Genomic DNA, 18,864 nt, shown 5'->3' with positions numbered 1-18,864 from the left:
CTCGGACTCTCTGAGCCACAAGCATTTGTTATCATTCCATTCTATTCTATTCTTAGCCAGCCTTCTGATGAAATCCTTTCTTCTATTCTTTTAGTATAGTTTTAATATAATATATATCATAAAATAATAAATCAAGCCTTGTGAACCATGGAGTCAGATCCTCCTCTCTTCCCTCATCCTCAGACCCCTGTGAGCACTGCCACAGATTTGTGCTTTGCTACAAACATCTGCAAATGAACATTCATTAAATTAATGCATAGCTATTATCTCATTCCCTCCCATACACACATCCACACACAAATTCAGGCATGTATGATAGCTTTAAATGCATGGCATCTTCACTAAGAAAAATCCATATTCTAACCTCTGATGCTGCAGCTTTTCCAACAAGTTGTTTAGCGAGATTGTCTTCTTTGACCTAACACCCTCCTAAAGCTCAAGTTCAGCTGGGAGCAAAATCACTGCACCTTCCCTCAATGCTTACACTTCTAGGAAAAAATGCTGCCAAAACTTCCATGAAAACAGCAGGAGCATCTCACAAACACACACACACACGTGGAACCCTCCACACTTCAGAAACACAAGGAAATTCCTTCATGAGCAGGACAGCGCTTTAATGTCCATGTGTCACTGCTTTATGAATGTGCTTTCAAAAATCCACAGCCTTAACAGGGAAAATTCACAACACACGTGGGCAAAAATATAACAGGGTGAGAAATAAACTCCAGCAGAAAAGAGTTTACATCCTCCAATTGGAACAGATTTTCCCCAGCTTCCACAGGCAGGCTTTAGGAATTCTAGACCTGTCACGAGTACTGCAGAAATGACCTGATCATAAGCCTCTCTCAAGGCCTCCACTCTGCAGGGTTTTGTAAAAATCAAAATAAGAGAGAGTGTATGAGTGTGACATTTAACTGCCACGGGATCAGTTTTGCTTCTGAAAGAAATAAAGCTATACTTTTTGAAGGAATGAAAACTTATCCTTTTTTTATTACTCCCAGAAAATAACAGTGAGGCTCCCATATTAAACTGTAAAAGTATGCGACGTATGCAAGTGCAAGATGCCACTTCACTGCACATGGGAAGATAATAAATAATACTGCAATTTCAGAGTAATAAATGGGAGATGGTGGCTGAGATGACAGTGACACTGCTAAAAATAGTTCCAGAGAATTCTGAAACTCAGTAAATAGAAATCTTTTCACCATCCTGATCAAGGAGTGTAGGGGATAAACCAAAAATGTATTTTCTGGTGCTGGATTTCTCAGGAACTTGACTTCTTCCTCCTCCAGTGTTACTGACTCCTATTTATCTGGCTCACTAGAACAAGAGCAAGATAAAAAAGGAGAAACATTTCCTTACTCTAAGGCAGCAACTTGAGTCTGAAAATCAATTTTGAGAAGAAATCTCTTGCTACCTGTGTGTATTGAAAGTTCTAGCAAATAAATTGTCCTGACTTTCCAGTTAATGAGTTATATTCTGAGAAAATGCTTCCCTGTGAGTTTGGGATCAAAAAAATCTTAGAAGTGTATTTGATTTATACTTCAATATATGGTTTTACTCAAGAATATATTCCTTTCTAAAAACAAAAATAAAATTCCAATTTCACTCTAATTGAATGTGCTTGAGCTATTTCTCGGTCTTAAAATCAAAGATGGAATTGAAGTAACTGATTTGTGAGAAAAAAAAATAAATTTAAGTATATTAGAATGGCATGTTTACAAGGGAAAAACCAACCACTCATCATTCCATTCCAGCCTTTCTGCTTAGTTTCTGTTCACTGTTTATATTCCCTAATAGCAGTTTAGTCATGAATATACACTAAAAATTATAGCTAATGGACAGGGATTTTTTCCTCCAAAAGGGAAAAAAAAAATCAAAGGAAATATGAGACCAGAGAACACAACAAGCCAATATTTAAGCAGGAAGAACAGCAGCTTTAGAAGGTAAATGCAATATCCATCTCCTGCTGCAGAGATCTAGATTAGTCTCACGTGTTAATGTGAGTCTTACAATAAATTATAAACTGGGACAAACCCTCCCACGACTCATGGGAAAAAAGCAGAGAATGGTGAATGTTGGGATAAGGGGAGTGATGGGGTGTGTGTCCTCAGCAAGGTTAATTCCAGAATAAATACCACAGCCCAGAAGTCATTTAGCAACGTGACCGCCCTCTCCCAAAGTGCGCTGCTCCAGAAAAAGCAAATTAAACAAAGGCTGGTGAAGCCATTTCTCCCCAGTAATGACTCCTACAGCCCAAGCCAAAGGGAAAACCCAACCTTTCCCAGGTCTGGGGGCACACAGAGTACTTTGCTGAGCCTAATTCAATCACTGCCCTAAACCAGACGTTTCCAAGCAGCAGCTCACACGTTGTTTGTGGTACAACAAAGCTCTGCAGTAGGCACACACAGACCTTGGACCTCAGGCCAAAACCATGAACAGCTTTGGGGCAGCTGCCACCATTCCAGGCAGGAAGGTGTCTGGTGGGAAACCAGAGCTGAGAACTTCCCCAGAGCCCTCCCAGCTCCCACTGTGACCATGAGCACCCCAGCAAACCCCCAGGCCAGTGCCCAGAGAGCCCCTCCTGCCTGCAGGGCAGGGACAGCATCTCAGGCACACCCAGGCTGGGACAGGGACAGCACGAAGCACAAAGCACCCTCTGGGGGTGAGAAGATGCTCTCAGTAATCCAGTGTGAAGTACAGCCTTTGAAAAACATGATGTAAACAAGGGATTCCACCAAACCCAACCCATTAAAATATTTCATCCTGAAATGAAATATAACTTATGTCCATCATCTGGGGAAACGACCATTAGCACAGAATATAAAGCACAGCTCAAACAATTTCACTTAAACAGTCTTTGGACAACTTTCAACTTAGACACAAAGACTTCATCTATACCTTGATTTGTACACTTAATTAGTTTCTATTTCTTAGAGGATTTAGCACATTATTAGGTTTCTTGCATATTGAGGTATTAAGCTAAGAACAATAATTCAATTAATTATGTCAATGAAGCAGTCAGCTACATAAACAGTCAGAATTCAAAGATTTAGTTGGGCATGTTACTATTTTTAAAACCTGCCTAGGATGTTCTACCAAATACTACATCTGTCATTATTCATCAGGTTCACAGATACTGAAAGAACACAAAACAAGTGCTCTCCAAGAGAGGACTGAGTCAATTTGCTCACGCAAATCTGCAGGACTGCTCTCTACAATAAAACAGCTTTCAGTGGATTCAAAATAGAGCACTATCTTCAAATCCTAAGGTGACACTATAAAACTAAAATTTTTATGTGTTCTACCTACAGAGTCAAAGCTCTGCTTCCACACTCAATTAACTTTACTGGTAACATAAGAAGAGGCCTACTGTGGTTATATGTGGAAGCACCCATTGTGAAATGTAAAATTAAGTGAAATCTGTTTTGAAATCCAGCATTATGGCTCTTAACAAAACAGCAAACCAGAACTAAATTAGTGAAAGTGACTGTGACAGCTGAAGCCATGGAGCTTCCAAGAGGGCTCAGCATTATTAAAGATTTTCCTTATTATGCTCTTAGGCACAATCTGATTAGTTCCAACAGCTGCCCAGCAGGAAAAGCCAAGCCATCATTCCCAGGAACACTCAAATAAAGCACCTTCAGCCTCAGTGATGCCAGACCCAGGTAGCACACAGCACTGCAGCGTCAGCTCTGCTCTCCTGATGGACAGTGATGCCAGAATTTCAAATTGAATCATGGCAGAAGCTCCTGATCAGCAGCATGTAAGCTACTAAAACCTGTCCTGATGGGTAAACTTGTTCCACACACAATACACAAAGGGAAAAAAAAAGAAAAAAAAAGGAAAAAAATAAGGAGGAAAAATCCACTTTGCATAAATGTTACTCAAGTCTTTGTTAGAGGCAATGAGTAACAAAAAAGGAATTTTCTTTGCTACTTTGCCTGTGAAACTCAGTAGCCTGAAGCATATGCTGTGCTGTGACAAATGTGCCATTGAACTTTAAAACAATATTCAAAATAGATTCTGAAAGACAATACTACAAGAACTCTTGTAGTATTGTCTGAATATTACAAGAGTGATGAGTAGACTGATATTTTTACCACTTCTTCCAGTGCCCTGGATGCTAAGTTAGGATTTTAAGAGCCACAGACACAGCATTGACTGTGAAAGGTTCCAAGCCTGGGACAGAGATTTTCAGCCAGCTGGAGCCCTGAATCAGACACTCCATCATCATTTTGAAGTTGTTATTAAAGTTAATCCATGAAAACCACACAGGTTTTAATTCTACAAAGGTAAAATCACTTCTGAAGAAGGCTTGACTGTTCTTCCAGTTCCTGAGCATAGGAGAACTTGGGAGAAAATCATATTTCTAGTGTTGCAAACTTTTCTGCCACTGGGCAGCAGAACAAGTTCTGGTTGCCCCTCTGGTTTTACTTCCCACCTTAGCTCAAGCATATACACATTTAAAATAGAAACCAAATAATTTTATTTCTGCCTAATGTAACATAATGGGCATGGATGTTAGTGAAAAATGTCTTTGCACAGTTTCTCAGCTCCTCCATGAGCTTATAAAACTGTATAGTTTTTCAAGCTAAATAATAAAGTTGAAGTCTTTAATCACTGCATCCAAAATGCTGTTTGCATAGTATAAGAATGCCACCAGTGGACTGATGTAAACAGAAATTAAAACCAGTGATCATTCGAAAATGTAGCATCTAAAACTTTGACAAAACTCTAAACACTGTCACAGACATGTTTTAGTCCTTAGGATTGTTCCTCCTGAGAAGCTGAGAGGCCTCAGGAACAAAATGTAACCAATGGTTATCTGCTGCTGTGGGATGCAACAGGGGCATCTGGGATTGGGCTCATGTGGTTGTTTCTAATTAAGGGCCAATCACAGCCCAGCTGGCTCAGACTCTTGGTCAGACACAAGCCTTTGTTATCATTCTTTCCTCTTCTATTCTTAGCCAGCCTTCTGATGAAATCCTTTCTTCTATTCTTTTAGTATAGTTTTAATATAATATATATCATAAAATAATAAATCAAGCCTTCTGAAACATGGAGTCAGATCCTCGTCTCTTCCCTCTTCCTGGGACCCCTGTGAACAGCCCCACAACACTCAAATTTTAAAATCTGGAATTTTTACAAAATAGATACAAAATCCCAGTGGAAAAACTGCACATATGGAAAAAAAAAAAACCCAAAGCAACTGATAAGAATATCAGAATCACCACTGCTGGGCAAGAAATCTGTGAGCCTCAAACTGGCAAGAGCTCAGGAACAGCTTGGGAAAATATTCTGGTGATTCCCAAGCATCTGATATCAAATGTTAGAGACAGATCCAAGATCAGAGGAAATTCAGTTTCGTGCTGCCAGGCCACACTTGGGCCAGCCCAGAAATCAGCGCCTGCCCCTCCTCTTCCCCTTGTGGGGAAGATGCAGACTTTGGAAACAGAGACAAGCAAAGACTGAGAAGACCAAAGCCCAGTTCAGATGATAAATTAAGGTGCCCAGCAAAGGTCATAACATCTTCACATAATGCACTTCAAAACCCAGACAATAAAAAAATCTCAGAGGCAGATATTAAAACAGATATTAAAACACACACACACACACACACTAACAGGTTTTTCTCTTTAGCTTTGCCAAAGGTCCACTCAGACACTGAACTTCATTGCCAAGCTCTGGATGATGCTGGCAGTTGAAGGTTTGAATTATTCAAATGAAAGGTTTTTATGAGGGAGGGGCTGGACTACCTCAGAATTTAAAAATAAGCATTGATGTAGAATCTTACAAAGAAGCAGGCAATCTGGGAACTTCCAGGAACTCATTTGAGTTCTGATATGGTACAAGCAGAAGTATCTTGGATATTCAACCTGGACAAATACTTCATCTATGTAAAGCAATAAAGAGTGTGAAGCCATTTATGGTAAAACAATAAAAGGTGATAGGAAAGCTCTATCAGTATTTTAGGCTCTATTTTTAAGACTGACTTTCAAATTATGGTATCCACAATAGTTCTTGGCTTTCCCAACAAATACCAATTCACAAAAAAAGTCATGTGCAAGTGCCAGAGTACTATTTTTGATATTAGAGGGGAAAGAAAATGAGGAACAAAACACAAGTTACTCCTTTGTTTATACCTCTAAATCTGCTGCAATAAATTATCTTCAAATACACCTAATGGAAATGAGGATGAAATTATATGGCTGGGCTTAGGATGAAAAGGAAAATGTATTCTTCCAGTGAAAAAGCCATATAATATCCCAGTCTGAAAAGCACAGAGGAATATCCTGACTCAAAAGAAAAGAAAAAAACCCCTAGAAAACGTCAATTTGCTTGAAAAAGCAGAGGAAAAAAACTACAATTATTTGACTTTGGAACATCAGCAATAACCAAAGCAAGAACACATCACATTAATAGAGCCAGCAATTACAGCACAATGAGAGAAAAATGTATTTCAATCCTGAGAGCTGATGACTCAGAACTCATTTCTTTTAGCAATGTTGCTTTTTGTTTCTTCAGAATTGTCTGAAACAGTCTTTGCTACATGTCCCAGCTTCAAAAGCTCCACAGGACTTAAGTGTTCAGACCAATTATGTTTCTGGGTTAGAGAATATAAATTATTTTGCAATATACCTTTCTTTCAGGAATAAAAATAACCTGTACTAATGCAGTCAAGTGCCATGAACCGTAGCTGACACTTGATTTAAATATATTTTTGATAGCTCTTTCTTCTTAAATGGAAGGGAAGTGTTCCATACAGTGTATTTGGGGAAAAACTACCTAGGATATTTAAATCTTCATTAGTGAAATCCAATATTAGAAAGCTTAAAGTAAATATAAAATCAAGAACTTATTATTATAAAAGCTACTTTAATATTTTAATTGTGTATTTTAGGACAACTTAAATCAGGAAAAACTGAAACTACTTCTCCTATTTTCAAAACGTATTATAAAAATTGGAAATTTTCAAATCTTCACCTCCCCCCTTAGATGTGATGAAAAATGAAAAGTGAGTTGGACAAAAGAAAAATCTTTTGCAATTAATATTCACCTTTTAGTTTTCTTTTATTTACTCAGCATCTTGAAAATAGCAGAATTTTTTGATAACCTCACAAGTACAAGTGAGAAAAGACAGCTATTCCGTAAAAACTTGGAATTTTTAATGATGTGAGTAATAATAGGATCTGCTGAAAACCTAATTCAAGGTTTCTCATGACAAAATACAAGTAAGCCATGCATTGATGCAGCCATTGCAATAAGTCATAGAAACAGAAAAAAGCAATCCTTGCAAAGTTGTTCTGAAACAAGAATTACAGTGGATCCAAAGAACTTTTACAGTACATGCAGTAACCATCAACTGATACTCTTGAAGTGCTTGTGATAATTGTTTTTATTTGATTGAAAAAATAATGGTCCTAAAATGTTTCTTGCCTGGGTGGTGACAGCTATTGCTGACTTGTAACTACAAAAATTACCAAAAAAAGTTTAAATGCCTTTGGGTACAAGAGGATCACTGTATCAAGCAGATGCACTAATGAAATTTATAAATAAATGGTCTGAAATTCAGGCACCTGTTTCAGGTTATTTTTTAATGATAAAATAAGGGCCACAGACAGGCAGGCATCTCTATTCACAGATAAAACCACTGAATATGTAAAAATAATGCCCCAACACCATGGCAAAGCTGTTATGGTATTTGAAAAAGGCTCCCACCTCTTTCTTTAGTGATGTACAGAAGTATGGCACCTTGAAAACAGGGTAGATTTTCAGACAGTAGGAAAAATGAAGGGTGCAGCATCATCTGCCCTGAGTGCACTTCTGTTCCCTTTTGTAACTTCACATGGCAGTGCATGTTTGCAGTCCCAATATCAGTCATCCATGCAAACAGAGTGTAATTTCATTTAGAAGGGGTATTTACTGTTTTTACTGGGGTTATCAATTGAGAGCAGGATAGATCATGTAATTGGAAATTTCTTATCAATTAAAACAATTTTTTCCTCGATGGCCGTTGGGAAAATGTTCCTTTGACTCTGTGCTGCCACACCCACAGACTGTGTACACAAATCCTGACCCTGTGTGCTCAGGAGGCATCCCCACATCTGAGCTAAAGCTGATGTGTGTGGACATCAGCTAGAGATGGTGCTGAGCTGAGGCAGATGAAGAGGAGCTCTGTGTTTGACAGATGGGTGCCTCGCAGCCCAGCCTATCATCCTCTCCTCTCTGAAATGTGCTAACTTATACATTCTAATTTTTTTTTATTATTATTTTCTCTCATTGTGCTGTTTGCAGTCCCAATATCATGCATCTATGCAAACCACAGTACAATTTCATTTACAAGGGATATTTTAGTGCTTTTACTGGGGTTATCATCAATAGAGAGCATGAGAGATCCTATAATTCTCAATTTCTTATAAATTAAAACAATTTTTTCCTTGATGGCTGTTGGGAAAATGTTCCTTTGACTCTGTGCTGCCACACACACAGACTGTGTACACAAATCCTGATCCTGTGTGCTCAGGAGGCATCCCCACATCTGAGCTAAAGCTGATGTGTGTGGACATCAGCTAGAGACGGTGCTGAGCTGAGGCAGATGAAGAGGAGCTCTGTGTTTGACAGATGGGTGCCTCGCAGCCTGGGTCTATCATCCTCTCCTCTCTGAAATGTGCTAACTTCTACATTATTGTTCGTAGTCCCAATATCATGCATCTATCAAACCAGAGTATAATTTCACTTACAAGGGGTATTTTAGTGCTTTTACTGGAGTTACGAGAGATCATATAATTGGCAATTTCTTATAAATTAAAAGAGTTTTTTCCTCGATGGCTGCTGGGAAAATGTTCCTTTAACTCTGTGCTGCCACACACACAGACTTGTGTAAACAGCCCTGTGTGCTCAGGAGGCATCCCCACATCTGAGCTAAAGCTGATGTGTGTGGACATCAGCTAGAGATGATGCTGAGCTGAGGCAGATGAAGAGGAGCTCTGTGTTTGACAGATGGGTGCCTCGCAGCCCAGCCTATCATCCTCTCCTCTCTGAAACATGCTAACTTCTACATTATTGTTCCCTGACAGCTCGTGTGAAAATCAGAGCCTGGCATGCAGGAAGAAAGAGACACCAACTTGTCCCTCAGCCTAACTCACTGAACTTGCTGTGCCTGCAGCAAGACTTTCTCCTCCAGTCCTCCCTGAATCCCCAGAGGGACGTCAGGGTAACGGGAGCTGACAGTTTTACAGCAGTAGTGCCATAAACCAGCCTAAAGGAGCCTTGTATCAAGCAACAAGAGGCAATTACCTTGACTCCTGACTCACCACCAGCAGTCAGGAGCAGGGTTTTATCTCCTCACTGACACCAAGTCACAGCTGCAGCAATGCAAATCAGTTTTCCCTTTTAAAGCTCAGACCCGGTGACTTTTTCAAAATAATCTGCACAGATGACCACTTGTCTGTCCAGATCTCTCTAGACAAGTTAGCACTGAGCAGTGTTTTTATTCTAGCACAAAATCTGCTCGAAAGAATCATTTCCTTGGTATTTTGGATTGCGAGACAAATGAGCAAATGGGGTGGAGGATTTGGAAGCAGGTGGATTTCCAGCTACAGCACAAAATAATGAAAATAGACTTATTTTGCAAAGGTGATGTAAAAGCTTCAGATGATAATTAAGAGCTTCTCGGAGGAAAAGCATGTAGGGGGGACCATCCCCATGAAAAAACTGAGGATGTGTTAACTTTAACCAAAACACTGAACTTCCATCAGCAAATGAAAGAGGAAAGATGTTTTGGGTCTGACCTATTCCCCCACTGTGGAATATAGGACAAAAGTACTTGGCACCACTCAAAAGTACTTGTCACTGTCAAAAGACAGCCTGTCCTAAAAAAAGCCTCTCTTTTAAAGGGCAGCTAAAAATTACCTTAGAAAGACAACATCTCCAGCTCTCCCTATTTATTAAATTACCAGCACTAGAGAGTGACCTTAGAGCTTGACTGGAGCTCAACTCCAAAGCAAAAAAACTCCCTCAAAAAAACCTATTTTTGAGTTCCCTAAACCCATAAACTTCCCTTTCCATGCTGGCACACAAAATGAGGAAGAATGAACAGTGCTGAGCCCCAAATATCTGCAGTTCAATCCTGCTGAGAGCTCCCAGTGAGGCTGGGCTCAGCCAGGGCTGCAAATTGTGCTGAGGAGCCCAGGGAGGCACAGGCTGGGATGAGGTCTTGCTCCAAGCCCTCTGCCAAAACAGCTGCACATCACCACACCCAGGTGGGCTTGGACTTTTTCCAGGGGATTGTGAAGTAAAAAAAAAAACCCCAAACCATCCCCTCTCCAAGCAGAAACTCAAAATTTTAGTCTAAGCTATGTGAGAGTGAGAAGGACAAGAAACCAATAATAATTAAAAATAAAAAAACAACCTTCAAATGCTTTTTTAACATGCATCTTATTTTTACCCTGTCTGTAAGCACTGTCAGATCCAGGATCTGGCTTCCCATGATTTCTCAGTTTTAGGCACCTAAGTGCTATTGTTACCTGTGCCATCAATATGAGTGTAATTTTATTTTTGTGGCAATTGGTCTTGAAATATCACTGAACAACTAATGTTTCCTAAATGAGATGAGAAAAATACTGAAAAGATCTCTTTCTTGTCTATGAGGATGTCAAGAAATCTCCTATCTGAATAATGCATTTTCCTGAGTATATATCAGTCTGTAAAACAAAAATTCTCAGTATCTTGAGTAGCTATCATCCCATCAGCCATATTCCCCTTACACTAGAAAGGGTTGGCAATAAAAAAAAGCAATCAGAAAGTGCAAGAATATTTTGTTCTTAGAGGGTTACAACAAATTCACAAATAATTTTTGATTTGTAAAAATAGTAAGAAAAATTAAGTTGAAATTCCTTATTTGTATGAGTGTTTAACGACAACATTCAGTAAAACCTGGCAATATTAATAAATATCTATTTACAAGCAGAATAAAAGCTCTGTGTTGGCAGATTTTTCAGACTGCAGATGTTGGCAAAAGCACCCCAGGCTTCCTGTGAGCGACTGAAGGGGCCAACAAAGCCCTGCCCTGCCTGTGCTGCTGCTGAAGCCCCACAGAGAATCACCCACGCTGGTTTAATCCACAGAACTCCAGTGTGACAGGCCAGGGGACATGGTTTGAGATACCCTCAAAGGGAGGGCGCTGCTTTGGCTCCCTCTGTGTGGAATGAGAGCACAGGAAAGGACAGGGATGAGAGGCCCAAGCAGCTCCTGTTTGGGACACTGAGGTTGATCAGGTGCTAAAAAAAAAATCAGTTTGTGTCACAGTGCACTGAGTTTGCAGGGACATGAGCCATTCTGTCTTGTTTCTCTGTGCACTGAACCCCACAGGTGCATCACTAAAAACAAACAGACCATTACAGACCAAACAGACCAACAAACAACATCAAAAACAACAAAGGTTCTTGGCCTCCTCCACTGTTACACTTTTGATTTTCACATTTGTATCCCTGCTTACCACAGGATTATCAACAAAGATTTCATTCCTATGACTTTCTGATACACACTTAACTACAAATCTAGTCTCAGTCTATAATTCTAAGTGCCCTCCTAGATTTATTTCTACATAAAACACATCTTCCACTCTTGATCTTGACAGTGATATGAGTTACTTGATCCAGGACTGCTGCGAGGCTCAGAAATAACCAGCTGCAAACATGAAATATGATGCTTGAAGTGTGATGAAGAACTGTGATTTCCATCTTCCATGGGTCATGGAATTGACAAACTGTATCAGAAAAAGGGGATATCTTCCATTGAAAGGCACCACAAAGATGATCTAGAGCAGCCAGATGAAACTCCCCTCATCAGAGGCAAGGCTGGCGTGGTGTGAGGCTGAGCAGGAATCTATTTTGTCAGACTACAGAGGGATGAACTGACAGCTACAAAGAGATTATCATATTATCCTAGAAGGGATGCACCAGCTGCTTCTGATAGGTAAATACAGCAACATTACTGTAACAGGTAAGAGAAATGGAACAGCAACACCAATCGAATTTCCCCCAAACTGCAAAGGATTAAAGAAGAAAATATTAGCACACAGGATCAGCTCACAGAAGAACACGTTCAGCTCCTGCTGCAAATTCTAGTGTACATGGTATACCTAGCTGACAAGAAATGCTAAGCAATCAATTAATAAAAATATTATTTAAAACACGCCCTTGTGCGAGTCCTTTTCTATTCAAAACCCGTTCTGAACCAGCTTGCCTTTTTAACATTTAAGAGAACAAAGAAATGCTTCACACTAAAATCTCTGCAGTCAAAGCAGAGGCCTGTGACACCTCTAAATACGAAGTGTATTAATCAGGTAATACTAAATATCAGCTTGCCTTGAGCTCAGATGCCAGTGTGCTGGCACAGTGCAATCAACAGCAGCAAGCAGGTACTTATGGCACCGTGGTGGCCCTGCCTGGCACAATGCACATTTTATGTCACTCTGTCAACAATGGCACTGCCCTGAAGAGGGGAACAAAGCCCTGGAGGCTGGGCTGCCCCCTGGGTTCAAGCAGAACATGAGGGTTCGTAGATTCATCCCCAATCAGAAATCACTGTTTATTAAGGTTTCAATGCACAATTTGCTTTTGCATCCCACTGTTTTCACAAACTACTTCTATTTATGAATGCCCAGCTCTTTTTTCCTATCATTTCCTGTTTATACTTAAAGTAGTTATCTCAGCTGAGACAAAACTGGTTGGGTTTCCACCTGGCCATTTATTTCTTGTCTTAGCTGCACCTCCCAGCTCCCATCATCACTTTTACACCATCCTCTTCCCCAATCCAGCTATTTCTCATTCTAAATGAATTTTCTTCTATTGTTAAATAATATCTAAGTTCTCCCTCCTCCCCTGGTTCTCAGAAAACACTGTTTATCATGTGAAACCTTAATGTCACTCCCTCTATGGTCACCTTGGGGCATCTCAGCAGAGAAACACAATCTTTTATAATGCCATGCACAGCAGCTTTGGGAACAGTGAGAAGCTCTGCGTGACTGTCTCTTCTTTTCTATTAACAGTAAAACTGCTGCCTTTTTAGAGTTCATGTGTTTCAAAAAGGGCTGAAAAAATCAGAGCCACAGAGAGTTTTGAGGATGAGGTGCCATGAATCAGTTACACATAAAGAAGTTATTTTCTGTTCAGGTGCACCTTGATAAAATGTAGGCAGGCAAAAAGTGAGTGTTAATCAGTGTGGTAATTAAAGCTCTGTCTTGTTTTAGATAAATCAAACCCTGCTTTACAAAGCTTCCACTGAATCCAAAATACAAGAATATGTTTCTTTACAAAGCTTTGTTTTCTACTGTTTTAAGGAGTTTTAATGAGAGGAAAAATATTAAAAAAAAAAGAAAAAAGAAAATATGTCATTTAGTTTAAAGATCTTATCATTTCTTATCTAGTTTGCAAAAGAAACCAAATGCAAAAATTATATTCGACCTTTTCCACACCCCATGAGAGGGGCAGTAAGGTAAGTGTAACAAAGTGAGGAAATATTGCAACACATGGGTGTTACCTTCCCAAGGAGCTACAGAGGTGCTGAAAATGTGTTAAATACCAATAAACGGGTCAGCTCAGTTCCTAGTGGGAAGTTCCCTCTTTTTTAGAATTTGTTATGGACAAAGTCTCTATTTTCCTGTTGTTTGGCAAGATAGGCCTGGCTTCATACAGGCAATGAGAAAATCTTGGCTAAATTTGTTTCAAAAGCCAACTACAACTGCAAATCTTTCTCTTCATTTCACATTTTGTCAATTTTTGATTCCTTTCTGTCCAAAATACAGAACAACACATTTCACTCTGTGGCTGCACCTACACTAAAAGCACCAAATTTTCTGCTTCTATGAAGTGATTTCCACATCCTGTCAGCCCCCACTCCTCTGTGGAAATCCTTTCTAGGATTCCCTCATCCTGTCAGCCCCCACTCCTCTGTGGAAATCCTTTCTAGGATTCCCTCATCCTGTCAGCCCTCACTCCTCCACCACCTCCAAGCTGCCCTGCCCATCCAGGTCATACCAGGTGCTTCCAAAATCCCTTCCCAAAATCCCTTCCCAAAATCCCAGCCCTGCTAGACCATCCTGCTCAGAGGATGCTCCTACTCAGCAGCTCCCTGTGCTGCAGCCCCCCCTGTTTGCTGCTCATAAAAGGAAGGAAAAGGTCAACACTCTCAGGAGCCAGAACATCTCAGCATCTTCAGGTGAAGAAAAATCCAAAGCCCAGCCCAGAGAGCAGAGCAGGACAGTGCACACAGAGCACATCTGGGGAGGAAAGGCAGCAAAGGCAGCACCACCCTGGTGTGCCTGGGCCGTCACCTCCTCCTGGTGTTCCAGCATTGCCGACTCCTCCTTTCCTCCTCCAGCCTTCCCCAGGGATGCATCCTTGGATATCACAAAACCCAGAATGGTTTGGGTTGGAAGGGACCTTAAAAATCACCTGGTTCCAGCCCTGACATCTTCCACTGTCCCAGGCTGCTCCAAACCCCGTCCAGCCGGGCCTGGGACCCTGCAGGGATCCAGGAGCATCTCTGGGCACCTGTGCCAGGGCCTCCCCTCCCTCACAGGGAAGGATTTCTTCCCAATATCCAATTTAAACCAACTTTCCATCAGAACAAAGCCTTTCCCCCCTGTCCTGTCTCTCCAGGCCTTGTCCAAAGTCCCTCTTGCAGCCCTTCCAGCTACTGAAAGGCTTCAATAAAGGCCTTGTCCAAAGTCCCTCTGGAGCCTCCAGGCTGAAGAATCCCAATTCTTTCAACCTTTCCTCATAGGAAAGGTGTTTAATCCTCTAATTATCTTCCTGGAGCTCCCCTGCAGTACGAAATACTGGCTGCATTTCCTGCCTGCTCACCAGAATCCTGTATTTCCATTGGTTGGGTTTGTTGACTTTTCTGTTTCTTTTTTAATTTATTTTATGATTACTTTTGATATTAACATTCTGAAAATTACTGGTCTAATAACATCTGGAAATACTATTCCAAATGGTGTCTGGCTGTCAGAAATTTCTTTTTGGTTTTTTTACAGATCATTTCCAAGGTGTGTGAAATTGCTGGCTCATTTAAAGGCAGCAGATCCATAACTCCAAAAATACCTGACCAACAGGCATTCAAGAGAAAAATGCAATTAATTCTTTCAGAAGATCTGCCAACAGGGCTGTGATTTCACAAATTATTTTGTTTGCAGCACATGCAGCACAAGATTTCAGAACTTCCAGTCCATACCAGTGTGTGCTCAACCTCACCACCTTCTTTTCCGTTGTGTGGCAAAAGCAGTTTCAGAGACACTTGAATAAATATGTAACTTGTCCTTTTTCATTCATTTTTTCTCTATTTAAGAATTAGATAATTTGATATTTAAGTTATTTAAGATTACTAAGATACTTAATATTTAAGAATATTAAGATCTATTTAAGAATATTAATGTATACTTAAGAATATTAAGATATTTGCACAGTTTTTGATGGAAAACCTCTCAGGCAGACCCTCTCACCTTGCCCAGAGCTGCAGGCTGGATTTCAGATGATGACACAAATGTGTTCCCACTCTGCTGATGTGCTACATTCTCTCTCTGAATGCCAGGCCAAAAACAAGCTCACAAAGCAGGACTGTTATTGTGGTGATCTGAACTGTTGCTCATCAGGCCCAAGGACTCCTGATTTTGCCATTTTCTACACTTTTCCTTTTCCTGCAATAACAGCACTTTTGGATAACTCACATTTCTCTGTTCAGACTGGGTATTATTTTGTCCCATTTTGTGTGCAACTCTGCCTTTTTTCATTATTTCCTACTCCTACTGTTATTTATTTAATATGCTGTTATTCCTTCCCCAAAATCTCATTGAATATGCCACACAAAGAACACTCTGCCCTACTGGGTGCTTCTGCTTAGCTAAAAAACCCCAAACAAAACCCACACCTGTAGATACACCTGCTCTCCTATAACCCAGGAAAATTTTTAAAGAGCTTACTGCAAAAACTTCAAACATTATAGTAAATTCTTGGTATGTTTGGAATATAATAAATATATATTATATATATTAAATATATATTATATATATAAATATATAAAAATATATATTATATATAGTAAATTCTTGGTATGTTTGGAATATAATAAATATATATTATATATATTAAATATATTATATATATACATATATAAATATATATAAATATATATTAAATATAATAAATTCTTGGTATGTTTGGTATGTTCCAACCAGTCTTGGAATGTTTTAAGTTGCTTGGCTGTGCTGAGAGCAGACAGACATGTGTGGGATCTTTTTTATTTATTTATTTATTGGATAGCTAGCCAGAAATGCCCAGTGCGATGCACTTTCCTGAAAGAGATTTTTATATCTTTGTCACTCCTTAGCACCCACACTGCCACAATTACTTCAGGTTCCAAGCAATTTAAAAGAGCCTAAAAAAAGGCAGAGCTTTATTTTTATTAAATTGCCAGTAAGTACTGCTATCAGTGAATATCAGCTGTGCAGTCAGTCAAGCAATATATTGGATAATATAATCTATGTTCTTCTGGCACTAAGGAGGGTCAGATTGGTTGCTGAGCAGCCAAACCACAAAATAGTTCCCTATTCCAAATCAAAGGAATTGAGGGCAATTTCAGCTTCCCCCAACATTTCAGGGTAAGTTTCTTTCCTTTTCTTAAGTTTGTTTCAGTAAACTCAAACAAAAGTGACCATTTATTCAGAAATCACACACTCCTGTTTATATAAACATCACATGTTTATGTTATTCTTCTGTCCCCTGGTCCCCCGTTAGTTGCTAGAAAGAATAAAAGAAGCAAGAGTATGAAATATCTGCTCTTACAAGGTCACTGGTACTGCTCTCCTTGCACTCCTGCACATTTGGAGCTGCTCCTGCCCAGACATTACAAAGCTGCTCTGACAAAGAGACTCCTTCCCTCTGGAAAAGTTCAGCGATGCAGAGGTGAGCATCACATCAGCTTCTGGGCCAAGTTCTACTGCTCAAGTCCACCAGTTGTGCAAGAGAGGCACAAAAAAAGGCTGTCTCCATAAAAATGGGAGGCATAAACCCAGCACAAAACCCTTCTGGCAATTGGCACTGTCATTGCCTGATTCCCAGTGGGAATCAGGACATGTTTTTAGTAGGCCAGGAAGACTGTCAGCCAAAGTGTACAAACACCCTGAGTGCTGCTGCTGCAGAGCTCCTGGATGTTCCCTCACACTGTTACACATGAACATAAACAGCTTCCCACAGAGTGAGGATGAGATGCACCAGAACAAACTCAGGGCCACGGATTCACACTCTGACACGGACCCGCACCGTAGCACAACTGCAGCTTACAGCTTTGGCTCCCTGTCACTGCGTGCAGCACACAGCCCTGGGCTTCTCACGGCTTGCTGAGGACTGGCAACACTCGTGGGAGGACAGCAACGCACACAGCACCAGAGAAGGATGAAAGAAACCCACCTTGAGAAGCTCATAATGCTGGATCCCGTTCACCCCGATGTCCGGGTCGATGGCAGACGGGACGGAGTAGCGGGAATTAATGGCCGTGTTCTCCGGGATGGAGATGTTAATGACTGTCGAGGGGAAAAGGGGGGCGTTGTCATTTATATCCTCGATCAGGAACCTGATCTTGACCAGCCTGAACACCTCATCCGGCAGCACGGCCACCTCCACCTCGTAGAAGCAGCGGTTCTCGCTGAAGATGCCGGCGCACAGCTTCTCGCGGTCGATGCGGTTGGCGGCCGTGAAGATCTCCCCCGTGTTCTCCTCCACCCTCACCAGGGGCACGTCCCCGGTCTTGTACACCAGCTTGAACTGTAGCGGGGAGGACAGGGGCACGTCGGGGTCCAGCGTTAGGTTGAGATCCTTGAGCAGGTTGCCAATGAGGACATTTTCGGGCAGCTCTTCCCGCACGGTGTAATTCTTCTCCTGCGCGCCAGATTGGAACACGATGCAGGCCAACAGGACTGCCAGGAGGTAGGTTCCAGACAGCAAGTCCATCTCCAGAATGACTAATGAGGATCCGTGGAGAACGCCAGGAGGAGCTGGGAAAAGGGAAAGGAAAATCCTTTAAAAGTCGCAGAATATTGTTGCTTGCTCTAGGGCACAAAATTGAACAACACAGACATTGAACTTTCTAAGGTAAAAAAGAGGGTGTTTAATTTCTGGCTCTAGCATTTATAGATTTCTAAAAGTGACAGTGGATTGGAGGATGACAGTGCCACCTCTCCAATGACACTGGACACAGCAACAGTTTATCAATTTTCTCTTTTTCTATAAAAGAATGCAAAACAATAAGTTATTTACATATAGTATATGAGAAAGTTTATTACAAGAATGTGAACATCAGAAGGCTTAGAAAAACTTGAAAAAACAGAGCAACAGAATATTGTGCTCCTAAAGCAGTGAGAGCTAAAGGAGCTCCATCCCTGCTCCAACAACGTGAACTGTTTGAAAGCCTCATTAGTAAAGTCACATTTGACTCCATCCTTCCTAAATATGCATAAAATTTTTGCAAAACTTTTTACTTGAAAATCTTAATTAAATACTGAGGTAAGAATTTTAGGGCGGGATAATAATAAGTGGATGAAGAAATAAGTACAGGAATCCCCTATTTCCAGCATGAGATTTTCCTTTGCCCCTTAGGAAAATGTCTTCCTTTGATCTCTCTGCCACATTGTCCTCATTTTTTTTCTGTTTCCTAAGAGAAAAAGTAGGCAAGAAGTTTGCAAGCAACCATCTGCTGAGAACCAGATCTTTTTATACCTCTTGCTTAGATATGGGAATAGAAGAACATTTGTCTTAATTCTCTCCCCAAGTTTTGCACTGACAAAATTATGTAATGTTTGTTAAC

The 18,864-nt window shown here is 40.6% G+C and overlaps 1 protein-coding gene across 4 annotated transcripts in view; it reads right to left on the bottom strand.

Annotated features, from left to right (window-relative positions):
- The window catches only part of PCDH11X (protocadherin 11 X-linked), a 428,928-nt gene that overhangs the window by 366,118 nt on the left and 43,946 nt on the right, over window positions 1-18,864 (bottom strand). For all 4 annotated transcript variants that reach the window (XM_036401881.2, XM_036401882.2, XM_036401879.2 and 1 more), the window contains exon 2: window positions 17,472-18,055. In XM_036401881.2, the coding sequence (XP_036257774.1) occupies window positions 17,472-18,011 (540 nt within the window). In that variant the 5' untranslated portion in view covers window positions 18,012-18,055. The remainder of the gene's footprint in view (window positions 1-17,471; window positions 18,056-18,864) is intronic.

This window comes from Molothrus ater, chromosome 14 (assembly GCF_012460135.2).
Source record: "Molothrus ater isolate BHLD 08-10-18 breed brown headed cowbird chromosome 14, BPBGC_Mater_1.1, whole genome shotgun sequence".
Lineage (NCBI taxonomy): Eukaryota > Metazoa > Chordata > Aves > Passeriformes > Icteridae > Molothrus > Molothrus ater.
This window is presented reverse-complemented; position numbering and strand designations above follow the sequence as displayed.